General features: G+C 39.3%; 3 protein-coding genes across 4 annotated transcripts; 2 read left to right on the top strand and 1 right to left on the bottom strand.

Annotated features, from left to right (window-relative positions):
• The first annotated feature begins 10,470 nt into the window (after window positions 1-10,470).
• LOC149926129 (uncharacterized) lies at window positions 10,471-12,053 on the top strand. Of its 2 annotated transcripts, none has more exons than XM_090160956.1 (4): window positions 10,471-10,949; window positions 11,035-11,486; window positions 11,557-11,663; window positions 11,738-12,053. In XM_090160956.1, the coding sequence occupies exons 1-4, from the start codon at window positions 10,487-10,489 to the stop codon at window positions 11,985-11,987; spliced, it is 1,272 nt and encodes a 423-aa protein (XP_090017082.1). In that variant the 5' UTR covers window positions 10,471-10,486; the 3' UTR covers window positions 11,988-12,053. The 2 variants fall into 2 exon arrangements, with proteins under 2 accessions (XP_090017082.1, XP_090017083.1); XM_090160957.1 differs by having other exon boundaries at window positions 11,170-11,486.
• Window positions 12,054-13,609: 1,556 nt separating this feature from the next.
• LOC149926130 (uncharacterized) lies at window positions 13,610-14,245 on the top strand. The gene is made up of 3 exons (XM_090161438.1): window positions 13,610-13,731; window positions 13,803-13,929; window positions 13,986-14,245. Exons 1-3 carry the CDS (start codon window positions 13,674-13,676, stop codon window positions 14,152-14,154), a joined length of 354 nt encoding a protein of 117 aa, XP_090017564.1. The 5' UTR covers window positions 13,610-13,673; the 3' UTR covers window positions 14,155-14,245.
• A 2,301-nt stretch (window positions 14,246-16,546) lies between these two features.
• LOC149926131 (lysozyme c-1-like) lies at window positions 16,547-21,818 on the bottom strand. Its single transcript, XM_090161868.1, has 5 exons — window positions 21,680-21,818; window positions 19,839-19,930; window positions 18,858-18,921; window positions 18,391-18,466; window positions 16,547-16,624 (listed from the first exon to the last, which is right to left on the bottom strand). Exons 1-5 carry the CDS (start codon window positions 21,816-21,818, stop codon window positions 16,555-16,557), a joined length of 441 nt encoding a protein of 146 aa, XP_090017994.1. The 3' UTR covers window positions 16,547-16,554.
• Window positions 21,819-22,312: the final 494 nt, after the last annotated feature.

The raw sequence follows: 22,312 nt of genomic DNA on the forward strand, positions 1-22,312 counted from the left end.
TGAAAAGACCCCTGTTATAAGAGATGGCCATGAATCTATCCGAATCTTCGAAAAAAATTAATTTCGTGGAGAGCGTGGAGCCATCTATTAATGGGAACGGAAGCTAAAATTCAAAATAGCGAAACAATAACGTCGTCAGAGAGCCATTATAGAGTATTATATTTAGACCACTTTTACTCTACTTAGTGAACTTTAACCTAAATTATATATCCCATATAAAATATATTGTAAACAATTACTATAATTAAAGTTATTGATAAATTTACAAACGAGCCAATCAACGCGAAGCATACTTTTATGTCCCGCCTTTTGAGTCAAAATGTTGCTTCAGCATCTTGTTTTAATTTCGACGCTAGCGACATCTGTTGAAAAAAGAGCTACTTCACCTAGAGCCGACACTTGCTTTAAATATTAGTTTACTTAAAATAGTTACGATTCTTTAAATGGTTTGTTTTGGATTTTTTCCTAAGCAGGTTGTACGAAGAACCTATACGAGTTATCCTTGCCTAACAAGATGCTTCACGCATGTTCGTTTTAGCATAAGTGTATAATAATGTCACATAAGTGTGACACTTCCTATTCTTCACATGCAAAGTTTTACTGGGAGCTATTCGCAAGACAGACTGCAATTGCTAACGCGTCACACGTAGCCTTTGACAGCGCCTCGCTAGGGGGTGATTTTCTTCTTGTGATGACGTCACTCTGTTACTACCTCTCAGTAAAATATTCCCCAAAGTGACAAACTTATGGAACAATATTAAAGACTCGTGGTTTTAGTTAAAACGACAAAAGGAAGTACAGCTAAGCCATTGGCAATGCTTGTTGAATACAAAAAATGTTTACGGAGCTTGATCAATTTTATGGAATTTATTTATAATAATTTTATAAAAAAAACTTTAGTTTATTTGTCTACTTGAATCCAACTAATTAATAATGTTATATTAATCAAGTTCGGCATGAAAGATCACATTTGATAGCCTAAATATCGAGCAATTTGTAAGCAAAATCCTCAAAAGTCGTAGAATAACACACGCCGCCAACTAATTGACTCAAGATAATGATCATTTCAATGCAGGCTCAATTTATTGGGCCTGGTAAATAAGGTTGAATTTCATTAGATATACGGACGCCAAAGATATTTTAGTTAAGCTTAGGCCTAAAGGGATATTTTTAGCAACTAAATAGATTATAAATAGATTTTCTACGGAAAATTCAGGTTCTTTAATCGTTTTGACTTTAAAAATAGCAAATAACAAAATTAATTCGGAGTTAATCTGCAACACTGGGTTCGATAAAAATTAAAATTATATTTTAAAATTTCATAAATTTAAAAAGCAGATAATTTGAAGAATGTGTCTTGATAATATTTTTTGATATTACACATTTAACTTTACTCTATTTATTCAAGAATTTGTAAAACATATTCGTAGTTGCCATCACGGTTGGACATAAGGCACTAGTCACATTTAAAATAATTGCTCTGACTATTAAAATTAATCGAAATCTGGAGGCTCACTAGTCACTTTGACTAGTGAAAAATGTACCTAAATATTCATAAATAATGGTGAATATGGCGTACCATAAATTCATCATTCATCAATCCCATTTTATTTAATAAAAAATTGTGATCGGCCAAAGTCATCTGACGGGTAAAGTCAAGTATTGGCTGTCCTTCTGGTTTTTATACCCCCATTTTTACCCCCACTAGTGTAACAAAATAAATACACATTTCCAAATATATTAGGAAAAATAAAACTTCCCAAAAATATTGAAAACCAAACATTCCAAATATACTCTAAATGGCTCTTGGAAAATTTCGAACATTTTGTATTCATTTCTTTTATGTTAAAAATTGACAAAGGCTGGTGATACCCCGAGCTGGTTTATCCTGTAGATATGCTACGCGTTCCTCGAATTTCACAGTGTTGCGAAATTTGGAAACCACACATCGCTTTCACTGGAATGTGTGACGTCGGAGGTTTTTTTCCGACCACGCTGACCAGGCCCAATATCCGACCCCAATTTGGAGGGGGCGAAAAACGAAGAAGACCGTTTTTCGGTTGTTAAACACTTGTTCGAGGGCCCTCTCTACAAAAAGCAGTTTTTCTGACCGGCTGAAGGCTCCTGCCTCCTTGTCCAATGCTTCAGACAACTCTCCGGCACCGTACTTTAAAATAATAAAGTACGCGCTAAATAAATAAACTATGCGGAAAATTAAGTACGCGCTCGGCCACTGTTTTCACCGATCGCGGCTATTGTGACCTGATCCACCATTATCAACGAACTGGATGCTGACGCTACGAGCTGATGAACTCCAAGCCGCCGTATGCTGTTTTGTTTATGAAGACGACCAACGATAAAACCGTCGATGGTATCGTAAGTGAAAAACGTATTTTAAAAAGGGGTAAACCAGCCTTCGCGAAATTGAACTATTAGTTTATATTAATTGAGCCCATTGATTGTTGTTTACGCGAAATATTTGTTTTATGTTATTTAGTATTAATTTCATTTGTCTTAACTAATTGATAATTTCCCAATGTATATAATTTTATCCATTCATTAAATATTTTCCTACCGAGACCAACCCGTATTTAATTTTGATTATTTTTAATGATGACACTAAGCAATTAACTTTAAGTTTATCTTCCCCTAGACAACTGATTTATTATCTTTACAATTATTATTCCCTAGTTTTATAAACATGCTAAAGAAAGTGTCTCATTTTGGGGGTTTCCCGTCCGGGATTAGGTCTCTCGCAGGATTATTTTTATGAAGGCTTTATTTTTGTCCCTAAAATTTTAATTTTAATTTCTCAACCTGTTCATTGTGGCCGGAAGTACGTAACCGTAGAAGCCAACTAAATAATGCGCTAAATTTTTTTTTTCTTCCTCGCTTTTTGATTAATTGTCGCTTTAATAAATTTAATTTACACGAACCTTAGGGAAGACCGTGGCGATTTGTTTAATCGATTAGCTTGATTTATTAATTCGTATCCATAGTGATATATGTATTTTTCAAAATTTTAGCTTTTTGGCGCCAAAATTTGCGTTAGTAGGCTGACATTTCTTTTTCTTACTTTTTTTAAATTTTTGTGGGTAAAAATTTTTTTTTTGATCAGAGGTTTAGCGACTCTTTATGCCTTTTAAAGCTAAGCATGCTAAGTGCCTACCCCATTATAGGAAAGATTTAAGTTGCGAGCTTTGCTTCAAGGATTTTAAGGTTTTTGAGCGAAACGAGCGATTTGAACGACGACAAAGTAGTCGCCTTCGTACCCCGCCCTCCGTAAATAAGAATTCTTTAACGACGTCTAAGATGGCGAGTACGGGTGCAACTGGAAATACTGGTCTCCCCGTTTCTATTGGCGGTATTTCGTCCCCCTCTACGCCCCCCGTATTAACGTCGGGTGCTTTAAGTCCGTTTCAACAGCAGAATAACGCCCCTCCCCCGCAGCAGCCAGTAACTGACCCTATGCTAGCAATGCAGCAGCAAATGAAACTATTAATGGACCAAGTAGCTTTCCTAACGAATCAGTTAGCAGCTCAGCAAGCTCCCACCGTGCAATTAGTTCAGCCTGTACCCGTTACGGTTTTTCCGGGTGCAAGTTCGGCTCAATCAGGTACTGCCCAGTTCGTACCAAGTACCCATGTCCCAACCTTTTCGACCCCTGCTAATTTAGCTTCTAGTTCGAGTATTGTCTTAGGCGGAAATGTTAGCGCACCTTTAACGGTTGTAACCCAAGGTAATCAGTTAGTTTCTAGCGTTGTTCCTATCATCGCAAATCCCACTTTAGGCGTTTCCCCTGGCAGTCTCCAGGTCGGAAGTAGTGCAGGTAATGGACAGGCTGCTTCGATAGGTTTGCCAAAGTCGTGGGTTCCCTCGATTAGTATGCCCAATTTCTCTGGTTCGACAACGGGTATGAGTCCGAAAGATTTTCTGACTAAAGCGCGTCAGATATTAGCTAGTCGAGATTGCCCCGAGGATATTTTTGTAAAGCGTTGGGTGCCCAATATGCTGACAGGTGCCGCGCTAGATTGGTTTGAAAAGCAGAACCCATTTTCTAGTTTTGCGGATTTTTCAAGTGCCCTTAAGGCCGAATATCAACATGATACGGATGACGACTTCCTACTCGAACAAATAGATAGTCGTTTCCAAAAACCTAGCGAACAGTCTAGCAATTTTATTGAGGCCATACTTACGCTTATGCGCAAACTTAGCGAGCCCTTAACCGCGCGAGAACAAATTAGGCACATACGGCGTAACCTACTGCCGGATATTAGGAAGTCACTAGCGACCCGTACCTATTCCAGCGTGAGAGAATTATTAGCAGACGCAGTCAAGGTTGAGCACGCGTCGCAAGACCCGCGTCGCAATGCTGCTCAACAAAACATAAATAGCGCAAGTCCGTCCTTCCACTCTAGACCTAGAAAGCCGGACGCCATCTGTATGTCCTGTGGTGACCGTGGTCATTACCAAAATCATTGCCCTAAGCGCGCGAACCCCCAGCCGCCCGTGGCGCCCTCTAGCCAACTAAACACCAATGCTAAGCCATTTGTTCCTACATGTCATTTGTGTGGCGAGAAAGGTCACATCAAGCCCCGTTGCCCTAAGCGAAGTAATCAGCAGGGAAACGCGAGAACCGTGGGGGAAAGGACAGGCGCTCCCAGCGGGAAGACCCAATAAGTCCCGTTATTGTAAATAATGTAAATAGTGAGGTTTCACCTCGCCCAAAACTGGCTTGGATTTGGATTTCAATTGATGGCACGAGTTGTTTGGCACTGGTTGACCCTGGATCAACATTTACGTTGGTCAATGATAATTTTAGAGATAAATTAACACCCGTGAACAATGCCCGTCACCGCCATAAGCTTGGCATTAAGCTAGCCAATAAAACGCGAGTTACCTCTTCGGGCACCGCCAATGCAACTTTTGTTCTGCCAGGGAAATCCGATTCTAACCTAGTTTATTTTGTCCCACATTTAGTGTGTGATTGTATTTTGGGGATGGACTTTTTGCAGAAACATGGCATGATCGCTAATTATAGAGACATGCGTTATTGCTGGGCTGATAAGCCCGCCGAATTTTTTCATTTTCACTCCGATAGTAAAAGTGATGACCATATAGGAAGCGATCCGCTAATTTGTCACATGGAACCCGTCGAAATTGACGAAAATGATTTAAAATCCGCTCTGTCTCTTGCGAAGGTTGATACTAACCAACGCTCCCAATTAGAAACTTTGGTGTATAAATATAAAAATTTGTTCGCTTCCAAAGCTGGTCTCACCGATACTACGTGTCATTATATAGATACAGGGGACGCGATCCCGATAGGTTGCGCTCCCTACCGTTATTCCCCTTTCAAGAAAGAAAAGATAGATGAAATAGTTCACGACATGTTGGCTCAAGAGTTGGTAGAACCCAGTAATGGCCCGTGGAGCTTTCCTTGCATAATCGTCCCTAAAAAGGACGGCGGTTATAGATTATGTATAGACTACCGTAAATTAAACGCAGTTACCATTAAGGACGCGTATCCCCTCCCGCGGATAGATGACATACTTGACTCCATGCGCGAAGCTAAATTTATAACAACTCTTGATCTTAAAGCGGGGTATTGGCAAATACCCCTTGACCACTCCAGTCGCGACAAAGCCGCTTTCATTACGCATAATGGTCTCTATAGACCAAAGGTGCTAATGTTCGGGCTTTGCAACGCCCCAGGAACCTTTCAACGCATGATTGACAGGCTGTTTTCTCATATGGGCCCCGAAGGCGTGTATGCCTACCTAGATGATCTAGTAATAATATCCACATCTTTTGAAGAACATATGGTAACCCTAGGCAAGGTCTTTAAAACGCTTTCTGACGCGGGCTTAACAATTAAAGCGAGCAAATCAAAATTTTGCCAAACCGAAACCCCACTCTTAGGTCATATAGTTAGCACGGAGGGAATCAAGGTTGCGCCCGAGAAAACTAAAGCGATTAGCGAATTGGCAGTACCGCGCGACGTTAAGGCAGTAAGGTCTTTTCTCGGAATGGCAAGTTACTACCGCCGCTTTATTAAGGGTTTTGCAGCCTTGTCCTCGCCTTTAACCGCCCTTCTCCATAAAGATGTTCCATTTGTTTGGACCACATCGCACACCGCGGCCTTTAATATCCTTAAGGCGGCTTTGATTTCCACCCCTGTTCTAATCGCCCCGGATTTTTCAAAACCATTCATTGTCCAGACAGACGCGAGCAGTACCGGTCTTGGAGCCGTACTTCTGCAGAAACGCGATAACAAATTGAAGGTTATTCAATATGCTAGCCGCACACTGACTGCCGCGGAGAGAAACTATTGCACAACCGAACGCGAAGCTCTTGGCGCTGTTTGGGCCATTGGTGAAAAGTTCCGCCATTATTTAGAGGGCGTACATTTTGAGTTGTACACCGACCACTCCGCGTTAGTTTGGCTTCTTAAAACCCCCGATCCCACTGGCAAATACGCGAGGTGGTATGCGAAATTGCAGGCATTTGATTATTCGGTGCACCATATACCCGGCGACCAAAACGTTTTAGCGGACGCGCTTTCTCGTTTGGACACAGTCAAGGAGGAGGTTTCGCTGGCGAGCCCCCCTCCTGACACTGATGTCACTTTAGCCGTAGCTTTAGGCGCTCCCTCTGAGCCCATTGCTTTTTCCACGGATATTTTAGTTGCCGAACAAAACAAGGACGATTACCTTGGTCTTTTCATGACATCCTTAACTGATAGTGCCCCTTTACCCTCTATCGCTCCGGCTAAGAGTGCGCTGGTACTTAAACAGTGTAAGATCATAGATGGCGTTTTACATAGGCTTCCCAACAAATTAGCTAATGTTGATTCCAATTTCAAAATTTGGGTGCCTGCTTCGTTGCGTAACACAGTCCTACAATTAAACCACGATATCAGGTCGGCCGGACATTTAGGTAACTACAAAACCCTGCGTCGTCTTCGTGAGCGCTATTTTTGGGATGGGATGACCAAAGGCGTTCGTACCTACGTCCAATCTTGCGACGCCTGTCAACGGCATAAGGTGCCCCAGCGCGCGCCCCCGGGACTTATGAAGTCCGCGTCTCCTACAGACCCTTGGACGGTGATCGGAATAGATCTTAAAGGTCCCTACACCCCCAGTAGGCGTGGCGTTACGCAACTCCTCGTCATTACTGATATGATGACGAAATGGGTAGAAATATTTCCATTGCGTCGGGCTACGACTAAGGCGATTGTCAATTTGTTAGTAGACCATGTTTTTACACGATTCGGGTTACCGCTGACCGTTGTAAGCGATAACGGGAAACAATTTGTCTCTCGTATTATGAGGGATACTTTCAAAATTTTAGGCGTAAAAAATCGCTACACGTCATTTTACTCGCCCCAATCGAACCAGACGGAGCGCGTCAACCGCACTCTTTCCACCATGATCGCCACTTTCGTGGGTGAGACTCATAAAGACTGGGACCTGGGAATTCAGCAATACGCGATGGCATTGCGAACAGCTACCCAAGAGTCTACAGGATTTACCCCTGCCTACTTAAACTTCGGGCGCGAATTGCGAACCGCGTCTGACATTGGCAACCCCGTCGAACCCGATAGTTCCCTTGATAGTAGCAAAATTAACGCTCACGCTATTGAAATTAAAAACCGAATAGATTCCGCGGTTGCTCAGGCAAAAACGAATTTAGTAGCAGCCCAATCTAGACAGGCCGCTTATTACAACCAACATCATCGAGATTTCGAAATGGAGGTCGACCAGTTGGTTCTGAAGCGCACACATTACAAGTCATCCGCCGACGCTCGTTTTACTTCCAAGCTAGCGCCTCGTTGGGATGGTCCCTATCAGATCGCTCAGAAACTTTCGCCCTTGACTTATAGGCTTAAGACTGTTAAAAAGGGTAGGGTTCTAAAAGGCACTTTCCATGTAAGCCAATTACAGGTGTATGTCGAGCGTAAAGGGGATGCAATTTTTCCACTTGTCGCGCGTGATGCCGACCATGATCAGGTGTTGTCACCTTTGCCTGTCGAGCGTATTGCCGACAATGATAGCAGTAGGCCTGTTAGCGCGTTAGGCGATAGTTATGACTTAGCCGATGGCACCAATGAACAGTCCCGTAACACTCGCAGCCTCCGACCTCGTGATCCTATTACCGGACGGGCTCTTTGCTCTTAGTTTTAGGATATATTTTTTTTACAGTTTGTTTTAAAATGATTTTGTTTTCGCGTCCGTTTGAATTTACTTCAAATTTATTTTCTTGTCGCGTTTAATTAATATGTATTGTCTCGACCTGTGAATTTCACTATTGTTTTTAATTTTGTGTGTTGGCCAATGTAAATAATTTAAGGTACCTTGTTTATAATTCGTATTATTCTTGTATATTGTTTACACGCGTTGATTTTCTTTTGCCTATTGTATACATTTTTTTTTTAATTTGGAATGTTGAGCGAGGACGCTCAAAATCGAGTTGGGGAGAATTTGTAACAAAATAAATACACATTTCCAAATATATTAGGAAAAATAAAACTTCCCAAAAATATTGAAAACCAAACATTCCAAATATACTCTAAATGGCTCTTGGAAAATTTCGAACATTTTGTATTCATTTCTTTTATGTTAAAAATTGACAAAGGCTGGTGATACCCCGAGCTGGTTTATCCTGTAGATATGCTACGCGTTCCTCGAATTTCACAGTGTTGCGAAATTTGGAAACCACACATCGCTTTCACTGGAATGTGTGACGTCGGAGGTTTTTTTCCGACCACGCTGACCAGGCCCAATATCCGACCCCAATTTGGAGGGGGCGAAAAACGAAGAAGACCGTTTTTCGGTTGTTAAACACTTGTTCGAGGGCCCTCTCTACAAAAAGCAGTTTTTCTGACCGGCTGAAGGCTCCTGCCTCCTTGTCCAATGCTTCAGACAACTCTCCGGCACCGTACTTTAAAATAATAAAGTACGCGCTAAATAAATAAACTATGCGGAAAATTAAGTACGCGCTCGGCCACTGTTTTCACCGATCGCGGCTATTGTGACCTGATCCACCATTATCAACGAACTGGATGCTGACGCTACGAGCTGATGAACTCCAAGCCGCCGTATGCTGTTTTGTTTATGAAGACGACCAACGATAAAACCGTCGATGGTATCGTAAGTGAAAAACGTATTTTAAAAAGGGGTAAACCAGCCTTCGCGAAATTGAACTATTAGTTTATATTAATTGAGCCCATTGATTGTTGTTTACGCGAAATATTTGTTTTATGTTATTTAGTATTAATTTCATTTGTCTTAACTAATTGATAATTTCCCAATGTATATAATTTTATCCATTCATTAAATATTTTCCTACCGAGACCAACCCGTATTTAATTTTGATTATTTTTAATGATGACACTAAGCAATTAACTTTAAGTTTATCTTCCCCTAGACAACTGATTTATTATCTTTACAATTATTATTCCCTAGTTTTATAAACATGCTAAAGAAAGTGTCTCACTAGTCAGAAACTACTAAAATAAACTAAGATAAGAGACTCACTACTCAGGCTGACTACTAAAAAAAATATCCTTATATCCAGCCCTAGTTGCCATACCATACCGTAATATATTTTTTGTTATTAAATCCGGATGACTCGTTAAAACCTATCAACTTGTAAAGATTTTCGGAATACTTAAACTTTATTCTTACTAGACTGATGGTTAGAATCTGTAAAACGTGACAGGGCTCAATTGAGACTATTGGCTGTTTTTCTTTCAATCAAATTGTCATCAGGTGAGTGAGCCGTGTTTAAAACTCAATTTGAGTCAACAACTATAGAAGGGTAGATCCCCCGATATTCACGGTATTTATGGGAAAGGATCGAAGATACGTAACGACAAAATTGTTTCGGGATGAAACTAAACAGAGAGACTATCCCTTGAAACAAGTTTTAATATTGAGTTACTATTATTTCTTTTATTCAAATTGACATTCAAATCGACTTAAACTGATTAATGAACCGTGGCCTTAGCCTTAGGTGCAACCCTTTTAAATGTTTGGAAATTTATTAAAGGGGCTATGCCTCGTCTCCGAACCTATAGGGAGAGCCCGAGCTCAACGGGACTATGCCTTGGGTATTAGCCTAGCTGATTATTGTATTATTTTGGGTTTATTTTAACTCTACGCCTATGAAAAAATATATAACATCAGTAACCAGTCTGGCTCCAAAGCTCGGGCGCCAAGAACGAATATTGTTGTCTAGTAACGCTCGTCAAATGAAATTCGCACACAACCCTTCGTTGGCGTGTCTAAAGGCTAGCTGCGTTCCTCTTGTGTTTGTTGCTCCTAGCTGTCACGCGCAAAAACGTAATTTTTAAAATGGTCAATTTCTTTGCAACGCGTTATCTTGTATAAACCTATTTCAAATCTCGTGAAATTACTAAATTTCACGAGGTACTAACGCGTTCATTTTAATTCCTTTGAAAAATTGGTCAAAGTCTTAATGGATGGTTTCTAACGCAATGGAGGTGAAAAAAGTCAGCTGTATGTGTTTCGCGATGTTGTCGTTTCTGGAGAGCACTTTCTGTCAGAAATTATGCTTTTCGGATTCGTCCCCGTCACTCTCATTTCCGGTCGCAGTGAAAAATAAGGTTATCGACTCGCCACCAACGTACCAGTTTCAAAAGGAAAAAAGAATAGTCGATTTCGGCGAAGCTGGTGGTAACTCCGACTATGCATATGGAGCTGACGACGACGAATTAGGTGCTGATTATATCGAAGGTGATCTAGATGTTCGCTTCGCTGAAGATGAGAACCAGCCTGATAAAAAGGGCCCAGACGACGATGACGACGAAGGACCAAGTGTAGAACGCGATTTCCAGGGCAGATTTGATGAAAAAGAAGGGTGGATATACAACGACGATGAAGTTAATAACCCAGACTACGATGATGACGAATGGGCTATGAAAAGTGAGTTGAAAGAATAGAATTTGGTTTAACCGCTTAGGACAGTTTGTGCCAGATGGAGCTCCGACACGCTTGTTTTGCTTTTTAGTCACTATTGGTCAATCAAAAACTAAACCTTCACAACGTCAACCGAAAAATAAAAATAAACCTTCACAACGTCCACCGATTTTCCATCCATCAGCGCCTACTCCCGACGGAGGTCATAAAAATTTTCTTTCTCCAGCACCTATTTTAGACAAACGTCATCGTATTATTCAGCCGTCGACACCTACAACAGGCCAAGGTCCTCCTATTTTTCATCCGTCGAAACCTTCTCCTGACGAAGGTCATCCGACTTTCCAGCCACCAGTACGATCTGTGTCTAGCACCCGACCTAAGCCTAGTGGAAGTAAACATCCCAAGCGCAGCCAAGAGGGTTCAGCTACAACCAGGAAACCTCGTCCCTTGTTCCCGCGGAAATCGCCTTCAATTTACTTTCGTACTTTAGCTCCCATTCGTTATAAGCCATTTAGGAGAGTCATCAAACTGAAGAATTCTACTGTAAATGTCGTTTATGTTTTTTTTGTGAAATAAAATAAGCGAAAGTTAATTCTAATTTAATTATCATTAGCAAAAATGCGACAAAATCCTAACCGTAACAATGGTCAAAAAGTGTATTTGGGGATACAAAATGAACTTCACGGATAAACTCAAATACGATAAATATACATTTTGCTGGTAAGATAATTTTGTGAAATACTTAATTATACATTATTAGTTTTTAATTGATATTTTTTAAATGACACTCAAAGTGCGAGCAAGGATTATTTGGTATGCGTGGCGAGAACTTTGAAGGTGGGCAACTGCTCCATTGACGGAGACCAAAGAATACTAATTGGAATTCTGACAAATAGTCTCAGCTCAGCCGACTGCGAAAATTTCCAATATTGTCAAACCGGAGACCGCCCGCATCCTAACAATTCTTCACGCCTACATCGAATCGAAAATTTCCCTTGGTTAATTATATGTTTGTTTAAATTACAAAATTTATTTATTTACTAATAGACAGTAAACTCAATTATTTTTTTCGGCTACATTACTATACGGACTGTTTCATCAAGATTAAAATATTCCCTTCCAATCACAATGAGTTTCGTTTATTAAAACAAGTGTCGGCTCTAGGTGAAGTAGCTCTTTTTCAACAGATGTCGCTAGCGTCGAAATCAAAACAAGATGCTGAAGCTACATTTTGACCCAAAAGGAGGGACATAAAAGTATGCTTCGCGTTGATTGGCTCGTTTGTAAATTTGTCAATAACTTCAATTATAATAATTGTTTACAATATATTTTATATGGGATATATAATTTAGGTGTAAGTTCTCTAAGTAGAGTAAAAGTGGTCTAAATATAATACTCTATAATGGCTCTCTGACGACGTTATTGTTTCGCTATTTTGAATTTTAGCTTCCGTTCCCATTAATAGATGGCTCCACGCTCTCCACGAAAGTCATTTTTTTTCAAAGATTCGGATAGATTCATGGCCATCTCTAATAACAGGGGCCTTTTAATAATACAGGTGGCAATGATAGAGCCGACAGTTGCTTTAAAGGGAACATAACCTCTGGTATTTCTGTCGCCCTTCGTGGGTTCCAATATTGTCCGCTGCCTCCCATAACTTTTCACACCTGCAGCGCTGATAATCGCTGATTGTAAAGGGAATAAAGGAAATTGATGGGGTCTTCCATAAAGAACGCGTTGGGTGTTCTATTGCCTTTAAGCGCGGGTAAATATTATCGCTTGATCGTTAAGCTTAATATCGAGTGATATAAGATTTTTCAAAGTTTGAGTTCCAAAAAACCGGCGGCCATCTTTCTTTTATAAGAACTAATTTAACTTATATCAAAAGATACACTAGTGACTATGTCAAGTGTATAGTTGGTACCCTGGATTTGCTGAAATGCTCTCAGAGTCAGGACGAACTGTCGTTGGTAAATATTTCGGCAGCAGGTCTACCGAAAGTTTTAAGCAATCCTGCAGATTCTAGAAATCCAGGTCAACTCTTAATACGAAGCCAAGAATGTATTTATTTATACCTAGGGAGAATGTCTATGTCGAGACGGTTTTTAGCCTTTCTCTCAATCCACCCGTTGGTCCCCCCAGTACGCTCCCCCGCTTAAAATAAAACGAATAGTCCCGGTATTTAATTGGCTGCTTAAAATTTACGTCACCTAACGCGATGGAAATCAAACGCCGGTGACGTTTTGTCTTTCCAACCGCGCGAGACGGGGGAAAGGCGTTCAACGTGTCCGGCGATTGTCGCAACATAATCATTCTTCCTAAATATAAATAAATACATTCTTGACGAAGCTATTTCTCTATTCGACCACTTTTCACTCGATTTATTTATTTATTTCGTGCCATTTAATTAAAAATATGTTTTGTTACTTGACCATTTCACGTTATATATTTTTAGTACGCTGTTAAAATTAGTTTCAATTGCAACTTCGTTTCGTAACTTAATAATATGTATTTTCTTATAAGATTATGGAGCTGCCTCTTACGTCAAGTTTTCTTATTTTATTTTATTTTGTATCGTGCGTCGACCAATTATTAAACTCGCGCTTTATTTCACGCGCCACGTGGTTTTATTTTTTGTTTCACGCGCCAGATTTCAAAACCCTTCCGTTAGGCTTAGTTAATTATCGAGTTTGTAATTAAATCTAAGTTTCGCAATAACTACTGTGAAAAATGAAAACTCTGTACTTTATTTTGTGGCTTGTAATCGGAGTATCTTTGCGTGTTACGGGTAAGATAAAGTAAATCATAGAATTTGGGCAGCGTCAAAATGCTAATTTTCAGACGGCACCTCTTAAACAGATTGCGTTCTAAGTCGTCGCTCAAACAAATGCAACATTGAGAAAGCCTTCGAAAGCTGTAAGCCCTGCCAATTGAATTTCAAGACTTACAGCTCCGGGAAGGAGTTCAAAGAGCACGTCATTTGTTGGTTAGTTAAACGAGGCTACAACGAGAAAACAAATTTACAGATTAAACTTTCTTTAGCTCCGTGCTGGATTCCATGGAATGCGTTAAGGATGCTTTCGATAAAGAATCGTGCTCCAAGAAGGTCCAAGGTACAATTACCCTTTGGGGTTTGGTTCAAATACAGGACTACATCGGATGCTCCAAGTTTTCGAGAGCTTACTGTGACGAAAGAAGACTAACTAATTAATTAATATTAACATTTTTCAAACTCTTATATTCTATAAATATTTATCGCTGAATCGCTATGTAAAACCAAACAACACTTATCTTCATTAAAAATGTGTCTATTAATATTTAATTAATTAAGTAATTTTATTATTCATTTTAATTTACTATTAACGTATTTAAACATTACAGGATATAGTTGCGTATAATATATTTGTCTACGTCAACTCAACTTTTTATTTAATTTTTCTACAAATCTCTAGAGGTCATATGACGCTTAATTATTAATATAAATATTTCGTTGCACTTGGGATTAGCCACCTCGATTACATGCATATTAAACTGAGTGCAGCCTTCGGTAACGTTAATTTGGTTAGCACTTTCGCCTCGCAGCAAGAGGAGCCGGGTTCGATCTAAACTTGTGGCACTGGGTGAAAAATCGGGATAACTCCTTCTGCGTTGAGTTTGCAAGTTCTCTTCCCACTGGTTTAAGGGGTTTTCCCTCGAGATCTTCGGTTTCCCTTTCCATAAAAACTTGTTGAGGTTAACGGTAATAGTTGGTGTAGGGAGCTGTTGGCTCGCGTGGCTTGCAGGGCTTGCCACCACCCTCCTACGCATTGTAACCCGGCCACCTGAATTAAAGGCTTCAAAAGTCGCTCGATGACTTAGGCTTAGGGTGGTGCCTTGGGTATTATCCTAGCTGATTATTATTATTTTATTATTATTACTTTGAATAATCAGCAACTTGTTGTAATGATATCAATCTTTGCAAGGTACTTAAAGGTTGTTGAATATGACTATAGTGATAAGTAACAAAAATATGACCCTTCCTATACACTCTTTTACGAAGTCGGCCATTTCATTACAGGCCTAATTTAAAATAGTACAGGCAAGGGCGCCTGCACGTGCTCATCAGCTTGAGACTTCGCGTGCACTTGACCGCGTGAAGCGGCCTTGCATGCGCTATTTGAAATCAGACCTGTAATAAAATGGCAGCTCTCACAAATAAGGATATAAAAGAGTGTATTGTTCCAATTTTATTACCAAATCTTATTTTAAACACTGACTTGGACTCGCAACTGAACTGGGTACACACAGAAAAATATAATTGTAAATTTTACAGTGAGCTGCGGTCAGCATAGATGCCAGCAGAATGCTGTTAATTTCACCACCAACTCTGACTGTTTTTTTTATTGTCATGCTTCCTGTTAAATTTACTGGACACTTTGCTGTTTAAAAATACAGCAAGATAAAGTTATATTTACAGAGTATTGCTGTTTATTTAACCTTAATTTCAGTCGTATTTAATATGGTAAATGCATGCAGTTTTTACAGTAAAATCCAATGTTTGTAAAATTCCAGTGTTCGCCGTAGTTTTAGTTAACAAACGTATTTAGTACAGAACCTATTCACAACCTTCAATTTCATCGAATATTTTACGGATCAAACCATTATCATATCGCTTTAATTAAAATTTTTCAAATATTTCATTTATCAACTCATGATAGAAATATATACAATTATTTATCAATTATTAAAATTATTATAACAATAGAAAAATTTAATCTAAAATATAAAAAATGACTTCAACTCTAGTTGATCATGTTTAGCTCGAGCCTTTGTACTTTAGAATTATAAGGAAAACCAAAGGAAAGTAAACTATTAATTTGGTTTCAAATTATTAAGCACATGATGAACAAGGGTTGTAATTAATATAGCATTTTGCGTGGGGTGCTACTTATACAAAGGAGTATATAAAACTATTTTTATCGGATATGATTATATTTAAAACTAAAATGAAACTTGTGCGATTTTAAAAAATGTTTTGACAACTAAATAATAATTAGTTGTTTTATATACTAGCGCTTGCCGTTTATAACAGAAAAAACAGCAACAACGTGTGGTAAATTTTACGCATTTTTGAAGTAAAACGTCAACCACGGTTTCATATTGTTAATTTTAATATAACTGTCATTTTAAAAACAGTACGAATATGAATTTTTACAGTCGCTAATGTTTTCTTCAAAATACAGCAGAAAGCTGTAAATTTTACGACAAACTGCAATTAACCCACTTCAACTACACCTTGCTGTAAATTATAAACCGTATTTGCTGTTTTTTCAACAGTAAGTTTTGAGTGTGTAGTATATTATCCCGCTTTCATATATAGTGTATTTCACTTGGGACATATTTAGACGGTATAGAGCTCCATTTTGTACTAAAGAATTATTGAAAACAGTTCGGTGATAAATTCTGTGAGTTGTTCGCCCTGTGACATAACTTATGGTTTTTATGTTGCTTATGAATGATAAGAGAAAAATATAAAGTTGAAAGATATTAATTTATTAGGAGGTTCGTATTGACCAATAAAAGTGATATGTTAGATAATGTTACGGATACTAGGAAGCGACAACGGTGAGTATTAATAGAGTCCGCAACCGGCGATGTAGCTTGATAAATCCTGGTACTGGCACTTGTACACCCAACCGTACCTAAAATCAAAAATATCATTTCAATTGATACGAATGATCTTGCCAGATGTATGAAAGCTTAAGATAGGTTTCCAGAGGTGCTTGAAAACTGTAAAAAGTCGGGTTTGAGTCGTTTGAGAGAGCTCTTCAACAGTACATAGAAAGAAGCTCATTTTTTCATATTTCACGCGCCTTTGAAATATTTAAGAGACATTCGCCAAGGAAACTGGTTTCATGAGTAAGTGCGACCGACGTTTTGGCACTCCACTGCATACACTTTTTTTTCGTAGAACCCCCTGATGATCGATGTGTCATTTATAAGTTGGACATTACTAGTTTCTACCTCATTATAAACGAGGGTTATTTGTAAATTATATCATTATTGTGGGTGAGTAGGTAATACTCAAGATAGACAATGGGTATATCCATGAATGTATTCATATTCATCCATAAATGTATTCATATGAATATAGAGGGTACAAAGATCGGTCGTAGAGGCATGTTGTCAGAATTTATAGCCCGGTGTACCGGTAAGAAAAGAACCACACCACCGGAGGCCTATCATCAGAATGCCCTACGCCAGCGTCCACAAGCCCGGACAGGTGACAAAACCAGCATGGGTAGCAGAACCCCACTACTGATGGTCGCACCCTCGACGCAAGCCGCTCAACCCAGCAGAAGGTGCAACAATGGGACGACCAGCCCGCCACTTCGCACACAGCAGTGGGATAGAGAACGGATGCTCTAGCAACGCCGGCCGACACCCCACCTACAAAGGCAGGGAGCCAAGCCCTTTGGAGAGAGCTCCTAAAGGGGAACGGCGGGCACACAGCAGCCCGCATAACCCGGCACAGCAGGCACCGGAGATCCCGGTGGGAGCCCAAAAGGCCGGGAGATGGGTCCGCCGTGCCCTCATACGGAGGCCCGCAGCCCCACAGCAGGCTACTCAATCCGCCGAGGCGGCCAGTTTGCCCGGCCCCTCTCCATTAGCCTGGGCCGAAGCCCAGTATCCAGCCCACACCTGACCGAAGTCGGAGGTCGGAGATAGGACCCTTTGGACGGAGCTAACATCTCCCAGCGCGCCACCGCCCTTACGGGTTACAAGAGCCGGACCCCGACTCCCCGGTAAAGCCACCAGTTATTGCACACTCCGACCCCTTGAGGGCCGGTCGTAGAGGCAGGAATAAGTTTATTGATTTTTATGACGCTCTAAATGCCGGTCTGCAATTGGCCGGAGAGTAACCAATGAGAAATCAGTCTCTCGCCCCGATTTTTCATTGGCTATTCTAGGGCCAATTGAAGAGCCGCTCTCGCGTTAAATTCATGTTTTATCATAAGGCAGAGCTCAAATAAAAAGCCTCCAAATTCACAATCAAGGACATACATGTATGAGCAATGCAAATAACCTCAAAAAATTGGATTCTTTGAAAAACGTGCTTTGATTAATGGATGTTATCTTTTCCTGATGTCTATTGCGCAGAACTCTCGACTTGTTTCAATTGTGGGTGAATCAGAGTACATGTATGCACAAAGAACGGCTAGACTCCGTTTGGCCAGCTATTTCGTCTTCGTAATCGCGACGACAATACTATTTCGTCTACGATACAATTACGCACAAACGCACTTTTTCGTCTTGCTAATAGATGCCTACGACTGTTCGCCTACCTCAAAACAAATCTTTTTATTGTAAATCGTCAATAGTGAGTCCGTGTCCGTCGAATATGTCTCGGTTTTTAATGAGGCCTATTATTTGAAGAACGAAATGCTTATAATGACGTCGAACTCACCAAGCTTGAAAGCCGTGCCTTTTATAAATCAGTCTTGCACACTTGACGTCATCACTAATGTCGTCATCTCTCAGACCTGTAATGTCAAATTCCAATTTTATTCAAAATATACGTTCTTGAATTAGGAAGTTAGTTCCACCCCTGACACCAAGGGACGAGAAATCTTCTAGCTTTGTTTAAAAAAATAATCAAGAGCAAGAATATCCATGCTATGAGCGCATTTAAAAAACGTATATCATGGATCACCTGGCGCCATCTAATGCAAGTAACCCTCATGAAATTTAATTTTTGATGATATGAACGCCTAAACTTCATCATTCTGATTTAACTGTAAATTTTGCGATGGCTGTGAACTCACTTTATAATTATAACTAAAACGTTTGACTAAAATCAATCTTAACGTCAAAATCGTAAAAGTCGATGATCCACCAACGTAATACTTAGCATTATATTTTAAGCAGTCTTACTGGAGCAGTTGACGTTACATTCGTTGGTCGGACCAGGTGGAGCGCACCAATATTTGTCATTAATCTGAAAATACAAATAATTTAAGTTGTGTACCCTACTGCATACATATGGTTTCGGGAAAAGGTCGGAAACACCTCGAAATGTTCGTAACTACCCCAAAAATGATAACCGCTATCCAGATATCATCAGTAGGTCATCTGGTGACTTTGATATTTCACGAAAAGAGTATTTAACATGTTTAAATCTCTTACAAGAAAGGTTTTCATCTGGATCTTCAAATTAAAACATGTGCCTTCGTATAGGCAGTTTTCAATCGGAATGAATTTCTCGCTATATCGCGGAAATGTGCAGTGCATTACAGCAGAAATGTAGTATTATTCTATAACGATCTAAAATGTAGAAATGAAACTGCTGGATATTTACTTATTTATACACCATATTTTATCGATGTACTAGTTTTAGAAATTACGCGATTAACGACCCGCACAATTTTATAATTCAAAACGTTTTTTAAAAAATGTTCCAAGGAAATAACATTATCAGGCAGAGATTGAAAATATCATGATATTTTGATAAATAAAAAATACATGATCACATTGCTCTTTGGTTGGTTGGAAGTTCCAATCTCAAAAATGCAGCGTGACCCCAAAATTCCTCTAAAGGGGTAAAATTCTTATTATCTTCGCCTAATTTCAAAATACTGTAATTACACGTGTTTCCTCTCGCATTTAAAGGAAAAAGGAAAATATCAAAAAAAATTTTATCAATGATATTTCGGATATTTTTATACAAACCGCCCGAAAACTACTTTTAAGTTCAATTTCAGTGATTTAAGACTAAAAATTTAAAATTTCCAAATATCAAAATATCACCTGATATATATATTATGTTTGTCGCCCTCTTCTGATTTTTGGAACCAATATGAAAAATGCGTTGTACGTGTGAGCGATTATACGCTAACTAGGTTGAGGTTTCCTTACTTGAAATAGGCCGTGGTCGTTACTGCCATCCCAATTCATGCTCCCCAGGGCGCTCGTGTTGTAGGTACTCTCGGCAAATGCTAAGCATACCCCTGCAAAAGATCACCTCGCAATTATTTGGCGGTACGGCGATAAGTTTTCAAAAATGATGCAACATGTAAATGTAGGAATAATGCCCCTCCAAATTTATGGGGCAATTTATGAATTTGTCCCCTCCAACATTTGGTAGTTTAAAATGTTTAATTTGACGAATTAAAGGCAATGAAGCTCAACGAAGAGAAAAAATTGTGGTTTACCTCTTACGAAAATAGTTAACATGGTCATTAGTTTTGTATACAGGGTGTTTCAAAGGGTTATCCAAAAAAATAAGGAGTTGTAAGGGGTGAGTTGAGAAGTATGCCTGTTTATCCTATTTTCCTACGATGAGTTAAAAGAGCGCCAGAGAGCTTCCAAGTGTGTCCTACTAGCCCCTGGAAATAGGCTGCAACAAGTGCAAAACCAAGCAGCAAGGAAAGGCGAACATTAAGGTTTGGGTTCGTGTGATAAGTAAAAAAGGACTTTGTAAAGAAATCGAGGTAACCAGCGTAAAAAAGGAAACTTAAAGAGTATTTAAAGTCCCTGCTGCTTGGTTTTGCGCTTGTAGAAGCCTACTCGCAGGGGCTAGTAGGCCACACTTTGAAGCTCTCTGGCGTTCTTTTAACTTATCGTGGGAAAATGGGAAAATTTCATCTAAAATGTTTGGCAATTTTAGTTTTAAGAATTGTTTTTCTAGAACTCTGGGTACTGACTCCCCCTTCGGTTTGATGTTACAACGCCTATGAATTTCAGACACTGAACTTATAATTTTTCCTGGTGTATTCTAATATCAGAGTTGTTACGTTTGGGGTACAGACGACGTGGCAGACAGCATTGATCATCTATACAATTTAAATGGAAAACGTGCGGAGAAATGTAACGAAAAGATACTACACTTTCATCTTCGCCATATGTTGATGTTGAAAACGTAAGTCACGTGATTATTTTAGATTTTATTCCAGTTTAAACGGTAAACGTAGCCAGAATTGTTTAGCACCTGAAAAATACTACACTTTGATTTGGCACATATGTTGACAAACGCGAGTTACGCGATCATTTCCAATATTATTTTTCAATTTAAATGGTTAACGTGACTAGGATTGGACATAAGGCACTAGTCAAGGCATTTGACTACTAAAATTAATAAAAATCTGGGGGATCACTAGTCATTTTGACTAGTGAAACATTTACCTAAATATTCATAAATAACGGCGAATTAGTATTATAAATTCAGCATTCATCAATCCCATTTAAAAAATCACATCATGTAACTCAAGTGATAATAAACTTATATTTTCATTCTGACGGGTCAAGTAAAATATTGGCGGTACTTCTTGTTTTATACCCCCCTTCCCCCCCTAGTCAGTGACTATTAAAATAAATTAAGATAGGAGGCTCGCTAGTCAGGCTGACTACTAATAAAATATCCTTATGTCCAACCCTGAACGTAACCAGCTGATGTCAAAAATACTACACTTTGATGTTACCCAAATGTTTGAAACGAGATTCAAGTTACAATTTTGGACGGTGGAATATTTAGTTTCCGAATTAAAATAATGAATAGCGAAAGGTTTCTGAATCATCGAATTGAAGAAATTGGGAGAAAGGTTCAGGTCGAAGCTATATAACTATCGTTATCATTCGAGTAACCAGACACAGAAGGAATCGTAAATCAAAGTATTGTGCCCAATATTATTGGCCCACCCCGTAATGTTCTAACGAAATAATTCAACTGACCAAATGAATGAGATAAAAACGTAACTTACAGTCAGCGATCTCCGCCTTTTTGAAATTGAATTTATTGAGAAGATCTCTCGCCAACTCGCATTTGTCGTATATTTCCCCATGGACCGACAATGCCAAAATGAAGAAGAGACAACCCGCTCTATGGCGAACTTGAAACATGACGTTGTACCCGGTTTCACGGATAAATTCCGACGTTCAAGGTGTCCTGGCTTTCGCGCAGTGGCGAGAACACAAGTCAAAGAAGCTTTCTAAATAGCGAGATTTTCGATGACTCGACTACCCTGAAATTATTAATGAAACTAGTTTTTTTTTCCCTCTCTAGTCTCTATAATCGTAGAAATGGTAATTTGAAATTTCAGCTTGTTCCAGTGTCTTTTTACTCGCGAAAATTGACGCGCAATATACCTTAGGAATTACAAAACAATAGTTGCATCCTAATTTTACCCGAAACGCGACAAATAAGCTAAATATATCGGCACAAATATTAAGTGGAACAAAACAAAAAATTATTTTAATAGGCTTTTAGGCTAGTCGCAGGAAATGTAGTTACCTGAGAATAAAAACAACGTAACTTTACCGTAACTTGATTTTGCACGTAAAATCAGGTAATCTTTAACATAAATAAGAGCTATTTATTTTCATATATAATATAA

Source organism: Leiobunum rupestre, chromosome 10, assembly GCF_980474605.1.
Source record: "Leiobunum rupestre chromosome 10, qqLeiRupe1.1.hap1, whole genome shotgun sequence".
Classification (NCBI taxonomy): Eukaryota; Metazoa; Arthropoda; class Arachnida; order Opiliones; family Sclerosomatidae; genus Leiobunum; species Leiobunum rupestre.

Coding starts and splice junctions, on each gene's coding strand:
- LOC149926129 (XM_090160956.1), top strand. CDS start 10,487: ATGGTTTCTAACGCAATGGAGGTGAAAAAAGTCAGCTGTATGTGTTTC. Junction 11,487..11,556: donor TCAAACTGAAGAATTCTACT/GTAAATGTCGTT, acceptor AATTATCATTAG/CAAAAATGCGACAAAATCCT. Junction 11,664..11,737: donor GATAAATATACATTTTGCTG/GTAAGATAATTT, acceptor TGACACTCAAAG/TGCGAGCAAGGATTATTTGG.
- LOC149926130 (XM_090161438.1), top strand. CDS start 13,674: ATGAAAACTCTGTACTTTATTTTGTGGCTTGTAATCGGAGTATCTTTG. Junction 13,732..13,802: donor AGTATCTTTGCGTGTTACGG/GTAAGATAAAGT, acceptor CCTCTTAAACAG/ATTGCGTTCTAAGTCGTCGC. Junction 13,930..13,985: donor AAAGAGCACGTCATTTGTTG/GTTAGTTAAACG, acceptor AACTTTCTTTAG/CTCCGTGCTGGATTCCATGG.
- LOC149926131 (XM_090161868.1), bottom strand. CDS start 21,818: ATGTTTCAAGTTCGCCATAGAGCGGGTTGTCTCTTCTTCATTTTGGCA. Junction 18,922..19,838: donor ACGACCACGGCCTATTTCAA/GTAAGGAAACCT, acceptor TTGTATTTTCAG/ATTAATGACAAATATTGGTG. Junction 18,467..18,857: donor ATGTAACGTCAACTGCTCCA/GTAAGACTGCTT, acceptor TTGACATTACAG/GTCTGAGAGATGACGACATT.